This window comes from Oncorhynchus keta, chromosome 11 (genome assembly GCF_023373465.1).
Source record: "Oncorhynchus keta strain PuntledgeMale-10-30-2019 chromosome 11, Oket_V2, whole genome shotgun sequence".
Classification (NCBI taxonomy): Eukaryota; Metazoa; Chordata; class Actinopteri; order Salmoniformes; family Salmonidae; genus Oncorhynchus; species Oncorhynchus keta.
The window spans coordinates 31,359,614-31,375,657 of record NC_068431.1 but is presented as its reverse complement, the minus strand read 5'-3'; the positions used below and the strand labels follow the sequence as shown (position 1 = coordinate 31,375,657).

The 16,044-nt window shown below is 41.1% G+C and overlaps 1 protein-coding gene across 2 annotated transcripts in view; it reads right to left on the bottom strand.

Annotated features, from left to right (window-relative positions):
- Positions 1-11,507, bottom strand: part of LOC118390062 (polypeptide N-acetylgalactosaminyltransferase 10-like) — a 99,307-nt gene extending 87,800 nt beyond the window's left edge. The window contains exon 1 of one of the 2 annotated variants that reach the window (XM_035780233.2): positions 11,222-11,507. In XM_035780233.2, the coding sequence (XP_035636126.1) occupies positions 11,222-11,380 (159 nt within the window). In that variant the 5' untranslated portion in view covers positions 11,381-11,507. The remainder of the gene's footprint in view (positions 1-11,221) is intronic. The other variant, XM_035780234.2, reaches the window with a different exon arrangement.
- Between the last annotated feature and the right edge of the window lie 4,537 nt (positions 11,508-16,044).

Below are 16,044 nucleotides of genomic sequence, written 5' to 3'. Positions count from 1 at the left end.
ATGAGTGAACAAGATCATACGTCGACTGTATTTTCCTCATTAACATTAGACATCCATAACAACATCACACAACCAAGCGCTGAGTAACTCCAAATAGTTTTCTTTAATTAGCAATTAGAGAAAGTTGAGAGACTACCAGTGACATAACAGGAAAAACAGAAATGTGTGAAATAAGAATCAGAACCCAGCTTTGCTGCCCGCCAGTAGTTTGTAGAGAAGCCGTGGTCTAGTGGAGCAAGAAATGCAGCAACTCTGACAAAGACAGCATCTCAATTTTTTCAAACAGCTGTTCTGAACTGCGGGTTCAGTGTCTGAACGTGCTTGAAGAACAGGAATGCCTCTGTTCAAATCCTTCCTCTGATGTGCTAGAAGAAGACATTTTGCCCCTGATCTCTGAGTATGTGAGATCAGAAAGACTAAATCAATCCCTCTTCCCCTGTTTTCTGTGTATTTTGAAGAGGTCTTCCGTTCACATGATTCCTAAAGGATTAGGCTATCTTTAGGAGAACTACCAATGGTAGTAACCCGAGCACAATATGTTATGGCCTATCTGTACTTTTCTGTAGCCAAGCAGTCATCTTGGTCTGTAGAAAAGCAAATCAGAAACAACCATGCGGATCAGGCCAGACTAAATTAGTGAATCTGACTCAAGCATTTCTGCAGTATAAAAAAATGCAGCTCAAGTCTCACTGGTGGAGAGTGACTCAGAGTAGGCATACTTCAACAAGAACCAAACATCCCTAATACCAAATGTTTGAGAAAATGTACTTAGTGCATTGCACAGATAGACATCAAGATTATGACTAGGGATGCTGGTGGTTTCTTGCCTGACAAAAATATACAGTGCATTCGGAAAAGTATTCAGACCCATTGACTTTGTTTTATTCTAAAATGGATTCAATTGTTTTTCCTTCATCAATCCACACACAATACCCAAAAATGAAAACGCAAAACCAGGTTTTTAGAAATGTTTGCAAAAGTATAAAATTAAAAACAAATACAAAAATATCAGATTTACATAAGTATTCAGACCCTTTACTCAGTACTTTGTTGAAGCACCTTTGGCAGCAATTATAGCCACGAGTCTTCTTGGGTATGACGCTACAAGCTTGGCACACCTGTATTTGGGGAGTTTCTCCCATTCTTCTCTGCAGATCCCGTCAAGCTCTGTCAGGTTGGACGGGGAACGTTGCTGCACAACTACTTTCAGGTCTCTCCAGCGATTTGCGATCAAGTCCTAATCTGACAATTATATGAATAGTCTAGTTTCTGGGCCTGAGAAATAGGCAGTTTCAAATGGGTATGTTTTTTTTTTGCCAAAAACAAAAATCCTGCCCCCTACACTCAAGAAGTTCATTCCTAGTCATTGAAAATAAGAATTTGTTTTTAACTGACTTGCCTAGCTAAATAAAAGGTGAAAAAAATATATATTGGAGTTGTTGGTTAGAGCTGCCCTGCCCTAAAAATAAAAAATAAATAAAAAAATACCTCACAAAATTTGGGTTTGCTACTCAAAAGAAGCATTGCCTGATGTGAAACATTCCTCAAACAAAAGATCTCAGGATCTCCAATATTAAGAATTGTTGACTTGCATAAAGCTGGAAAGGGTTACAAAAGTATCTCTAAAAGCCTTGATGTTCAAACTGTCTATAAATTAAGAAAGTTCAACACTGTTGCTACTCTCGCTAGGAGTGGCCATCCTGCAAAGATGACTGCAAGAGCACAGTGCAGAATGCTCAATGAGGTTAAGAAGAATCCTAGAGAGTCAGCTAAAGACTTAAGGAAATCTCTGGAACATGCTAACATCTCTGTTTACGAGTCTACAATACGTAAAACACTAAAGAATGGTGTTCATGGGAGGACACCACAGAAGAAGACACTGCTGCCCAATAAAAACATTGCTGCACGTCTGTAGTTAGCAAAAGAGCATCTGGATGTTCCACAGCGCTACTGGAAAAATATTCTGTGGACAGATGAAACTAAAGTTGAGTTGTTAGAAAGGAAGAGCACACCAACATCAAAACCTCTTCCCAACTTTAATGTATCGTGAAGGGAGCATCATGGTTTGGAGTTTATTTGCTGCGGGAGGCCCTGGACAGCTTGCTATCGTCAACAGAAAAATTAATTCCCAAATTTATCAAGACATTTTGCAGGAGAATGTAAGGCTATCTGCCCACCAATTGAAGCTTAACAGAAGTTGGGTGATGCAACAGGACAACGACCTAAAACACAGAAGTAAATCAACAACAGAATGGCTTCAACAGAAGAAGATACGCCTTCTGGAGTGGCCCAGTCAGAGTCCTGACAACCCGATTGAGATGCTGTGGCCTGACCTCAAGAGAGCGGTTCACACCAGACATCCCAAGAATATTGCTGAACTGGAACAGTTTTGTAAAGAGGAACGGTCCAAAATTCCTAACCGTTGTTATTAAAACCCAGTATTCACATACTTTCCCCATCCTGCACTGTGAATGTTTAAATGGTGTGTTCAATAAAAGGCATGAACATGTAAAATTGTTTGTGTGTAATTAGTTAAGCAGACTGTGTTAGTTTATTGTTGTGACTTAGATAAAGATCAGATCAAATTGTATAACAAAATTATGCTGAAGTCCAGGTAATTCCAAAGGGTTCATACTTTTTCTTGCCACTGTATTTTTTGGAAAGAGTGGTAAGCAGCCTGAAACCTATAGCAGTAGCCATTGCACGGATTGAGGGAGACAATGCCATCCTGTCTGATGTTCAGACTCTGCTTGCAGTTATAAGCAAAGAAATCCATACGGCCCTGTTGCTCCAATCAGAGGAAACTGCAGTTCGGTTCAGAAATACATCAAAAAGCGTGAAGACTTCTGCCTGAAGCACATACAGTTGAAGTTGGAAGTTATACACCTTAGCCAAATACATTTAAACTAAGTTTTTCACAATTTCTGACATTTATTTCAAGTAAAATCCCCGGTCTTAGGTCAGTTAGGATCACCACTATTTTAAGAACATGAAATGTCAGAATAATAGTAGAGAGAATGATATATTTCAGCTTTTTATTTATTTCATCACATTCCCAGTGGGTCAGAAGTGTACATACACTCAATTAATATTTGGTAGCATTGCCTTTAAATGGTTTAATTTGGGTCAAACGTTTCAGGTAGCCTTCTACAAGCTTCCTACAATAAGTTGGGTGAATTTTGGCCCATTCCTCCTGACAGAGCTGGTGTAACTGAGTCAGGTTTGTAGGCCTCCTTGCTCGCTCGCTTTTTCAGTCGTGCCCACACATTTTCAATAGGATTGAGGTCAGGGCTTTGTGATGACCTCTCCAATATCTGGACTTTGTTGTCCTTAAGCCATTTTGCCACAACTTTGTAAGTATGCTTGGGGTCATTGTCCATTTGGAAGACCCATTTGCAGCCGAGCATTAACTTCCTGACTGATGTCTTGAGATGTTGCTTCAATATATCCACATAACTTTCGTACCTCATGATGCCATCTATTTTGTGAAGTGCACCAGAAAGTACGATCTTTGTTCCCATTTGCAGTTGCAAACCGTAGTCTGGCTTTTCTATGGCGGTTTTGAGACAGTGGCTTCTTCCTTGCTGGACAGCCTTTCCGGTTATGTTGATTTAAGACTCATTTTACTGTGGAAATAGATACTCTTGTACCGGTTTCCTCCAGCATCTTCACAAAGTCCTATGCTATTGTTCTGGGATTGATTTGCACGTTTCACAAGGTACGTTCATCTCTAGGAGACAGAACGCATCTCCTTCCTGAGCGGTATGACAGCTGGATGAGGGCAAGGTTCTTGGCAGTCTGGCGATGTACACTTCCAAGCAAGGGCTTTGGGATGGAGATGCAATATGACAGTCGTGCCAACATATCTCATCAGCCACCTGGTGGAAGGGACTTTGTGGATCTGAGGCTCTTTCGCCGTTACCTCAATCCTCCTCCAAATCCCACCAACATCAGCCGCCTCAGAGAGCAACTGGTCCTTGTTTGGGAACACACACACACCAAAGCACGCAACAGGCTAACCACTATAAGTTTTGAAAAATTGGTGGCCATCTGGGCAAATTTTAAGCTTTTTGAGCCTGCCAACGAGCTATCCTCAACGAGGTTGGAAAGTGACAGTGAAGATGAGGCCTCAGAGTCTGATGTTCAAGATGTGGACATTGAAGAGGTCCAGGGAGATTACATGGAAACCTGAGAGGAGGACAACCAAAGCTTTAGTTTCTAGACTATTATTTTACAGATGTTGAAAATGTTTTTGGGAGATGCGATGGATCATTCAATATTCCATTTTGTTGTTCAATGAAATCATCCCATGTGAAGAATCAACTCATTTAATTAAAGTTCAATTTGTAAGTAAATGTATTAGATTTGTTATAAAAGTAGTGCGGCTACATACAGACATCGGTTAGTTGGGCTGATTGAGGTAGTATGTACATGTAGATATGGTTAAAGTGACTATGCATATATCATGAAAAGAAAGTAGCAGTAGTGTAAAAGAGGGGTTAGTGAGTGGTGGGACACAATTCAAATAGCCCGGTTAGCCAATGTACGGGAGCACTGGTTGGTCGGGCCAATTGAGGTAGTATGTACATGAATGTATAGTTAGTGACGATGCATATATGATAAACAGAGAGTAGCAGCAGCGTAAAAGAGGGGTTGGGGGGGGAGAGGAAATGGGAGAGGAAATACAAATAGTCCGGGTAGCCATTTGATTACCTGTTCAGGGACTTGGGGTAAAAACTGTTGAGAAGCCTTTTTGTCCTAGACTTGACACTCTGGTACTGCTTGCCATGCAGTAGTAGAGAGAACAGTCTATGACTGGGGTGGCTGGGGTCTTTGAACGTTTTTAGGGCCTAGAGGTCCTGGATGGCATGCAGCTTAGGCCCAGTGATGTACTGGGCCGTACGTACTACCCTCTGTAGTGCCTTACCAGGCAGGGATGCAACAATGCTCTCGATGTTGCAGCTGTAGAACCTTTTGAGGATTTTAGGACCCACGACAAATCTTTTTATAGTTTCCTGAGGGGGTAAGTGCCCTCTTCACGACTGTCTTGGTGTGTTTGGACCATTCTAGTTTGTTGGTGATGTGGACACCAATGACCTTGAAGCTCTCAACCTGCTCCACTGAATGGGACTGTGCACGGTCCTCCTTTTCCTGTAGTCCACAATCATCCCCTTAGTCTTGGTTACGTTGAGGGATAGGTTGTTATTCTGGTACCACCCGGCAAGATCTGACATCCTCCCTATAAGCGGTCTTGTCATTGTCGGTGATCAGGCCTACCACTGTTCTGTTATCTACAAACGTAATGATGGTGTTGGAGTTATGCCTGGCCATGCAGTTGTGGGTGAACAGGGCGTACAGGAGGGGACTGAGCACACACCCCTGGGGGGGATCCAGTGTTGAGGATCAGCGTGGCAGATGTGTTGTTACCTACCCTCACCACCTGGGGGCGGCCCATCAGGAAGTCCAGGATCCAGTTGGAGAGGGAGGTGTTTTAGTCTTTTCGCTTTGAGGGTACTATGGTGTTGAACACTGAGCTGTAGTCAATGAATAGCTTTCTCACATAAGTGTTCCTTTTGTCCAGGTGGGAAAGGGTAGTGTGGAGTGCAATAGAGATTGCATCATCTGTGGATCTGTTTGGGCGGTATGCAAATTGGAGTGGGTCTAGGGTTTCTGGGATAATGGTGTTGATGAGAGCCATTACCAGCCTTTCAAAGCACTTCATGGCTACAGACGTGAGTGCTACGGGTCTGTAGTCATCTAGGCAGTTTTCCTTCGTGTTCTTGGGCACAGGGACTATGGTGGCCTGCTTGAAACATGTTGATATTACAGACTCAGTCAGGGACATGTTGAAAATGTCAGTGAAGATACCTGACAGTTGCTCACATCCGGGCACATGCCCGGAGCACAGACCCTGGCAATCTGTCTGGCCCTGCAGCCTTGTGTATGTTGACCTGTTTAATGGTCTTACTCACGTCGGCTACGAAGAGCGTGATCACACAGTCGTCCGGAACAGCTGATGCGCTCATGCATGCCTCAGTGTTGCTTGCCTCAAAGCGAGCATAGAAGTGATTTAGCTCATCTGGTAGGCTCATGTCACTGGGCAGCTCGCGACTGTGCTTCCCTTCGTAGTCTGTAATAGTTTGCAAGCCCTGCCACATAAGACGAGCGTCGGAGCCGGTGTAGTATGATTCAATCTTAGCCCTGTATTGACGCTTTGCCTGTTTGATGGTTCTTCCCAGTGCATTGCATGATTTCTTGTGAGATTTCTTGTAAGTCCCGCACCTTGAAAGCAGCAGCTCTACCCTTTAGCTCAGTGCAAATGTTGCCTGTAATTCATGGCTTCTGGTTGGGGTATGTACGTACAGTCACTGTGGGGATGACGTCCTCAATGCACTTATTGATCATAAAGCCAGTGATTGATGTGGTGTACTCCTCAACCCCATCGGAAGAATCCCGGAACATGTTCCAGTCTACAGTCCTGTAGTTTAGCATCTGCTTCATCTGACCACTTTTTTTATAGACAGAGTCACTGGTGCTTCCTGCTTTAATTTAGCTTGTAAGCAGGAATCAGGTTGATAGAGTTGTGGTCGGATTTACCAAATGGAGGGCGAGGGAGAGCTTTGTACGAGTCTCTGTTTGTGGAGTACAGGTGATTGTTTCCCCTCTGGTTGTACATTTAATACGTTGATAGAAATTAGGTAGAACTGATTTAAGTTTCCCTACATTAAAGTCTCCGGCCACTAGGAGCGCTGCCTCTGGGTGAGTGGTTTCCTGTTTGCTTATTTCCTTATACAGCTGAGTGAGTGCAGTCTTAGTGCCAGCATCTGTCTTTGGTGGTAAATAAACAGCCACGAAAAGTATAGCTGAAAACTCTCTAGAAGTAGTGTGGCCTGCAACTTATCACAATATACTCTACTTCAGATGAGAAAAATAGAGACTTCCTTAGATTTCGTCCACCAGCTGTTTACAAATATGCACAGACCACCCCGTCACGGTAGGGTCTACACTTGTTGTATTCAGTTCATGTGACAAATAAAGTTTGATTTGATGAGTCCAAATTTGAGATTTTTGCCTCCAACCGCTGTGTCTTTGTGAGACGCAGAATAGGTGAACGGATGATCTCCACGTGTGTGGTTCCCACTATGAAGCATGGAGAAGGTGTGAGTGTGCTTTGCTGGTGACACAGTCTGGGATTTATTTAGAATTCAAGGCACACTTAAACAGCATGGCTAACACAGCAATCTGCAGCAATATGCCATCGCATCTGGTTTGCGCTTAGTGGGATAATCATTTGTTTTTCAACAGGACAATGACCCAACACTCCCCAGGCTGTGTAAGGGCTATTTAACCAAGAACGAGAGTGATGGAGTACTGCATCAGACGACCTGGCCTCCACAGTCACCCGACCTCAACCCAATTGGGATGACAGAGTGAACGAAAAGCAACCATTAAGTGCTCAGCATATGTGGGAACTCCTTCAAGACTGTTGGAAAAGCATTCCAGGTGAAGCTGGTTGAGAGAATGCCAAGAATGCACAAAGCTGTCAAGGCAAAGGGTAGCTACTTTGAAGTATCTCAAATATAAAATATATTTTTATTTGGTTAACACTTTTTGGTTACTACATAATTCCATGTGTTATTTCATAGTTTTGATGTCTTCACTATTATTCTATGATGTATAAAACAGTAAAAATAAAGAAAAACCCTTGAATGAGTAGGTGTGCCCAAACCTTTTACTGATACTATTTAGTCATTCAATAAAAAAACAAGTGCCATTGAAACTAATTAGCTACATTACCTGCTCGGCTCTAGTGGGGTCACAGCGGAGCTTTGCAGTGGCAAAAGATGTCATGAGAAATTGCTGCTGCTTGTAATATTTCACTTCATATGCAGTCAAAATGCCTGCCTCTGCACTTCTAGTGTTACCCTCTGCACTGTTCTTCAAGTAAATGTGTTTTTGTGAAATGTTCTGTGGAAATTGTACAAAGTAGCCTTATGCATATCGTTGTATGGTCTGTTAAACATAGCAATCACTGTTTTTTGTTAGTTTGTTTGCATACATTTTATGGTGAGATATAGGAGTCTCAGTGTTACTCTAGAATTGCCCTATACAGGAAACAAATGTGATAGAGCAACACCAGACACTGCATAAAATGTAGCTCTGCAATAATACAGAACCAACCTTACCACAACATTCACTGCCTTCATTTTACCAGGCAAGTTGACTGAGAACACATTTTTCATCATCATAACCCATGGATGCACATTAACTGTCTTTACACGGCATCCAGGGGCCATCTGCACCTGACTCTCATCAGCACGCGCTCAGCCTCCGCCACAGCTAGCAGCGCTCAACGCTCGCCTTGTCTGAAGAACGAGGGGAGGAAATGTTTTACAACAAAGTCTGCCTCTAAACAAACACCTCTTTTATCCCATCTCTGCTTTTACTCCCAAGGTATTTTCCTCCCCGCCTTTAACGAGTGACTGCGCTCTCTCTGCATCAATCTTCTAATCTTCCAAAGGCTTAACACATTCACAACAAAATCGAAATTCCGAGTCTCTAAACATACTGAGTTGATGTTTTATCTCGGCTGTCATCAACTTTTAAAGGTTGTAGGGTGTCGTATTTACTGTGCCAGTTTCTGCATGGGATAATGAATCAAAATACAGTTTTCATAGAATGTTTGGGAATGACGTAGAGTAAGGCATGTGAAAATTCTATAGCAATATAGTCAGAAAGCGGTCGTGAGTTTAAAATGACCAATTAAAATGTATTGACACCGCATTAAATAAAACGTGTCAATCTTGTCCAGGACTGGACTCTACACACGCCAATCAGAGCTACAGTAGGCCCATATGAAAACAAACCATTTGTCACACGGGCCTGGTATCATTCACTTTGAACTGGGCCGTGTGTTTACAGGCAATAACAACAGCTCAACTTAGACCATTAGAAAATAGAAATGCACAATATAAATCGGTGAACATATAGGAATCGGACGATGTCTAGTTTAACACCCGATGTGCCAAACCAATGTCAAAGCTGACGCGCATACCTATATAACAAAAGGTACATGATGTGATGACATCACGTAAAACCTTCAATGTTGTCATAATTATGTAAAATTCTGGCAAATTAGTTCGCAACGAGCCAGGCGGCCCAAACTGTTGCATATACCCTGAGAAGTGACAATTTCCCTAGTTAATATTGCCTGCTAACATGAATTTCTTTGAACTAAATATGCAGGTTCAAAAAACATAGTTCTGTGTATTGATTTTAAGAAAGGCCTTGATGTTTATGGTTAGGTACATTCGTGCAACGATTGTGCTTTTTTCGCAAATGCACTTTTGTTAAATCACCACCTGTTCGGCGAAGTAGGCTGTGATTCGATGACAAATTAACAGGCACCGCATTGATTATATGCAACGCAGGAAAAGCTAGTTAACCTAGTAATTTCATTAACTATGTGTAGTTAACTAGTGATTATGTGAAGATTGATTGTTTTTTATAAGATAAGTTTAATGCTAGCAAGCAACTTACAGTGGCTCCTTGCTGCACTCGCGTAACAGGTGGTCAAGCCTGCCACGCAGTTTCCCCGTGTAATGCAATGTATTCGGCCATAATCAGTGTCCAAAAATGCTGATTTACCGCTTGTTATGAAAACTTGAAATCGTCCCTAATTAATCGGGCATTCCGATTAATCGGTCAACCTCTAGTTTAATTGCCTTTGAATATTATTATTTTTTCTGTAATGTTAAGGGCCAAGTTCGGTTTTTATCTCATTATCAAATCATTTCTGTGTGATTGTTTTAAATTAAAATGGTCAAAATAAACAAAAATAGCTTCTTAGCAAAGAGCAATTTCTCAAGCAAGAATTTAGCTAGGACTGTCTGGGAGTGGTCTGAGTGGGGAGTCCCACCAAAACAGGCAATAATTTCAGAAGGTCTTTTCAAACAGCTCTTACACTAAATGGACATGATCATATCAGCATTTTCACAGCATTACCTCAGTGTAGAAATATATATAAAACAGGAAATCCACGTTATTGACTGCATTTGGACTTTAACACTCCCCACATAATATTGACTGTAAAAACTACCCAAGTGGCATTGTACAGTCTGGTCCCATCGTTGATGATAGTATCCAAATCAAAACAGTATCACTTCCAAATAGGAAGTTGCAATATTTTGTTTTCCAACATACACTAAGACTTTTGTAATTTCAACAATAAAATACTGTATACTTCACAGTAAAATACCATACATTTATTTTACATCATTAATACACATTTGACTTTTACAAAATACGCTGTAATATATTTCACAGTACTATGTTCCTTCCTGTAACATATTAGAGCATCCCTGTACATTTATAGCAGTAGAGCTGTAATATGTTTTACAGTAAGGAACATAGTAGTGTAAAATATTACAGCATCTCTGCTGTAAAGCAAAATTACAATATAAAGCTGGAAACTCTGGTGTAAGTATAGGTCTAAAGATGTACATTTACAGGGAAAAGTTGGACAGTGTAGCATTTAATGTGTTTTGCTCTGACTATAGCTACCGGTTCAATAAAGTGCAAGTCGGATGGTGAAAACAAACTGTTGTTTCACACCACAAAACCCCGAATAACAGCGCAAGAATGGCCAACAGTCTAGCGCGTGTTCTAACACCTGACCCAGCAGAAAGACATGTTTTAAGACCGCAGCATATTTGCGCTAGGTCAACAACCTAGTCGTTCACATCCTGAAGTCTAGCTGTGTTACAACGCATAGTTCCAGACTTTGCTACGTGGCCTTCTCAACATCCACCCGCGTACAGTATCTAGCTGGCATTATCCCCCCACATTATTCTGAAAGTTCGACAGACATGCCCCATTTCAAGAAAAAGGAATGTAGCGTAACTAGCTAACAAACTACATCTCATCTCCTTGCAAAGGAGATGACAAGCAGTGAGCCACGCAATAATGCATGAAAAGGTTATGTAGAAACTTGCTAAACAGCAAATTGACAACGGAATAACTGCTGTCAAAGCCCCACATGGTCGAGCTAGCGAAATGTTAAGCTAGCTAGTCAGGTACATCACACAATTGCAGATATTTTACATGCGTGCTAGCAAGGTCCATTACCAACGTGATCGGGCAGTCAGCAACACCGAGGTGATACCAATATGTTTTTCAGTTGCAGCGCAAGCCAGGCAAACGGTGCACGAGCCAACCTTACCTGTATTTGAGGGATGCCACCCGGTCCCTCCACTATTTCTGGCGAGTTCTCAAAAACTCGGTCTCGGTATAACGACCACAGACCAACGTTCGGCAGGAAAATAAGAGCGGCTATAAGTAACCCTGCGAACTGCAATAGTCGTTTTTCTTTTCGCCTCATCTCTCCAGAATAAATGTGAGAAAAACTGTCTACAATGTACTCACAACTGCTTTCAGGTGGACAACTTTCAATCTGAACAAACCAACGATATAATGTTGAAGCTGCAGGCACTTCCGCTAGGGGGAGTGAACCAATATCGTAGTTGGGAGCACAAGAACAGACTTTTGCATTCTTTGTAGTGAATAATGCTAATAAATATTTTAATCCCAACCAGTTTACCTAATTATATTGCAACAGCACAATATGTTATATTAGATCACCTGCATACCTGTAGAACAGTTGAAAGTTACTCTCATGGTCCCTTGGTGACAATAAAGTGGAGTCACTCAGATTGACCAACAAAATGCACATTTGCATGAATGTAGCCACTTCAATGGAATTTATTCGTGGCAAAATTAGAGGGCTAATGATAATATAAAATATACTCTCCGAAATTAAATGTAACATTGTAATTCAAGCATTTCTATTGGTAATTGTAAATAATGTATTGAATCGTGTGGTTGTTTTTTCCTAGGCAAATGTATAAAAAACAACGTGTGTTAAAGGCCCAGTGCAGTCAATAACGTGTTTTTCATGTGTTGTATATATTGCCACATTAGCAGGTTGGAATAAAACTGTAAAATTGTGAAATTGGTGCTGCATCTTGGAAACCAAGATTGTTCTTAGGGCAGGCCTGGTTGTAGCTAGATATGTTTGAGTTGCGTTGGGGACAATTTGACCTAATCCTAACCTTTTTCCTATCCTGCCAAATTAATTCTCCTAACCTGCCACGAAAAAAGTGACTTCTGCTAGTCAAAACCGGCAGACCTGCCCTGATAGCAGTGTGAGTAGGCCTATCTACTAATGCGATACAGCGAAATTGATGATAATGCCCTTTTAGTGTTAATAGACCGCCTGCAATCAAATCAAATTTATTGGTCACATACACAAGGTTAGCAGATGTTAATGCGAGTGTAGCGAAATGCTTGTGCTTCTAGTTCCGACAGCCTGTTTTGGTGGGATGGAGTTTTGGCATGCCTGGTGACTGATGTCATTGGAATGGGGGTGACAAGCAGTGAGACATGCAATAACACATGCAAAAGTCATGTAGAATCTTGTTAGGTAGCAAATTGACAATGGAAGAACTGCTGGCAAACAGCCTCACTTGTTAAGGTACCTAGTCAGGTACATCACACAATTGCAGATATTTTACATGCTAGCTAGGTCCATCACTGAGGTGATACCAAGAAAGAGAATTCCAAACCTCTCTGCCAATAACAGCTAGTTTTCAGTTTTCCCCTCCCCACCAAGACCACACTCAAACCACTGCTAGACAGTCATAGCCAAATTCTTGCTTGAGAAATGTATTTTGATAACAAAGCTATTGTTGTATCTTTTTGACAACTTTGATTGAAAACAATCACAGTAAGGTACTTAATTGTTACCCAGAAATGATTTAATATTGAGATAACGTCTGCAGTGGGCCTTTAAACACCTGGAAATGTTGTAATGAGAATCCTAAAATGATCCTCTCTCATCCCTTTCATATGTGTCTTGAATGGCAGAAGACCTTAAGATGACCACAAGATGTCGCCGAATCAAAAGAGGGATATAAATTCAACATTGAACATTTTTTTTTACATCATTTGCGCTGACCCGCATTTATTAGACTGGCAAGCCATTGAGTTAGAATTCTCTTTGTAAATGTCAGAACGCTTTTTGTCTACTCAGCATTTTTAAGATTTTTCTCATATCACCAAATCAGCATGCATTGTTGTACGGTATTAATGATTGAAAAGGTAATAATGATATACAATTCTACACATTTGGCATCATGCCATCAACTGATAAAGGAAAGCTGCAGTTTGATCTAATGTGCTGTTGTGAAATTACAATCCAGGGTTCAAACAACAGGCAATTTCATATGACCGCAGTGCAGTGTCCAATGCCCAGTCAGAATAAAATACTTTTGTAGTTATAACACAGAAATGTATTTCAAGAAACAATGGTGCCCAACTGCTCTTATTATTAACTTATAGAATTGTGTCACACCAAGTGGACAAAATGTAATCAATCAGAACTATTTGGTATTATCATGAGTAGACTGGGTAACTATTGCGCTGGGGAGGGTTCTCTTGCAATAAGGAATTACAAACTACATGGCAGGAGTACATGGCCTGAACAGATTGTAAGCTTTATTAGAAATATTGATCAAAATATTACACTTCTCTGCCATTGCCATAAAAGGGGTAGATTTCTTAGTCCTTGGGTGTGTTATCTTTTGAATGTATAGTATATATGAAAATAATAAAAAGCTATGAAAACATGTTGTGGTGAAATCATATGGAAGACTTATTGTAAACAATAAGGCCCAAAATCGACCATACAACCTGAGATTTCTAACGGTTTGACAGCTTTTATCCCTTGGTGTGACATGAAGATGATGTCACACCAGAGAAAATAGCTGTCACTCTGAGGGGCATAACCCATTAATAAACCTCTATAATGACCATTTAAAAAAAAAAATCAAATAACACTTACTTGCATTAGACCCAATTGCATCATGTTGCAATTGTGATTATTTTATGTGTTTCTGAGTGCAATATTTATGTTTCATTCTCCCAAGTCTTGTTTCCTACGGTGACCTCTGAATCTGTCTCTGCCTTCTGTGGAGTTTTTTTATTTTTTTACCTGGCCCTAGAGATGGTGCAGGCAGAAAATGGGGGCTGTCTGTGGTTCTCCCATTCCTGGTTCTCACTCCCTGCATTAGACAATCCATCCCATTGGTCCCTCTCTCTCTCTGTCCTACCAGTTTCACTCCTCCTGACTGATCATACGTGATACACCCTGGGAGGGCCCCCATTAACCGTGCCTCTTTTGGAGCCTGTTACCCCCCTGCTCTCCAATATGCCCTGCCGGCCTCATTCCGAGCAAGACCCAGTCGACCCGTCTGTCTCAGTGGTCCTCTGATAGCGTTCCGGGGGAGGGCATGGCATGCCTAGGCAATGATGCCTGGGGCAGGCACCATCCTATTACACTCTGACATCAGAGACACACTTCGTTTCTCAAACCCTGTTGTTGGCTCTGTCGTGCTGTATGCTCAAAAAACCCACCAAGAGAACACTTCTCGAGCAGCTTGGCTATGGGTAGGTCGGAGCCTACCACTGGGTGCGCACACTTGTGCTTGGGTCTCCCCTATCAATGGAGGACTGTGCCCCTGCGCCTCTCTGTGAGCCCAGGTAAACCTCAATTTTGTGGTGGGCTACCTGCTTGATCCTGCCAGTAGCATACTCTTGTCCCAAAGATTAAGCCATGCATGTCTTAGTACACACGGTCGGTACAGTGTAACTGTGAATGGGTCATTAAATCAGTTTTGTTTCATTGATCGCTCCAATGTTACTTAGATAACTGTGGAAATGCTAGAGTTAAGATATGCCAACAAGTGCTGAACCTTCAGGGACACGTGCATTTATCAGACCCAAAACCCATATGGGGTGCTTTCAGGTGCCCCAACCACTTTTAGTGACCCTTTGTGGCACTGTCTGCCCTATCAACGTTCAATGGTAGTTTCTGTACCAACCATGGTGACCACAGGTAACAGGGAATTAGGGTTCAATTCTGGAGAGGGAGCCTGAGAAATGGGTAGCACATCTAAGAAAGGCAGCAGGCACACAAATCCACTCTTGAGTCGGGGAGGTAGTGACGTAAAATAACAATACAGGACTCTTTCAAGGCCCTGTAATTGGAATGAGTTCACTTCAAATCTTTTAATGAAGATCCATCACTGATGTTTAAAACTGATGTTTAGAAGCATTTTTACAGTGGTCAGAAACTTCTGAAAGTGTCATTAATTATGTTTTAAAAGTCAAATTTTACTGCCTGTGGTGTATTGTCCATCGGTGTGACATAATGTGCCATGGGGTGACACCAATAAATTAAAGGAAGAAAAATGTTGTCTTAAGTATGAGGTAGGTAACATAATAATAATACACATATAATATAAATGCTTTTTATCTAGGTTTAGTGAAGTTACTGTTAATCTTACCCAAAATGTAATAGCAAGACATTTGGTTATCATGATTATACAAGGAAATTCTGTGTTTTTCATTTGAAATGCCAGAATATGATTACTTATTTAAAGACATCAGTAACTAAATAATAGTAAAACGTTTGACATCCCTGCATTATATGAACATGAATGATGTCACACCAGAGGATAAATTAAAGGCACTAATGCATGACATGCTTCATTAAATTGGATATTAACTCAACATTTATGGAGGCCATATAACATTTTGAGTTGTTTAGACATAGTTTATTACAGCTTTTTTTTTTTCTATATGTTTTTTTACTTTAATTTTTGAAGAAATATATGTTTTAGTGGCAACTACCCAAGTATAGAAGACAAAAGAGCACATATGTTGCTCTGTGCTATATTTGTGTTTCCTTTGGAATCATGCAGCCCTGTGTCTTTTATAGAATGGGTTCACTGGGTTAGGAGCATTTCAGCAGCAACAAATTATTGTGTATTATGGAAATGACAGCTCCCTATGGGTAGTAATCAGATTCCTGTGTTGGTTCAAGGGGATTTTCAATTGCTGGTTCAAAGAGATTGCATATATTGATTACATGTCTTCATACATTGAGGAAGAGATGCACGAGTGTGCAATATTGTTTGGTTATTT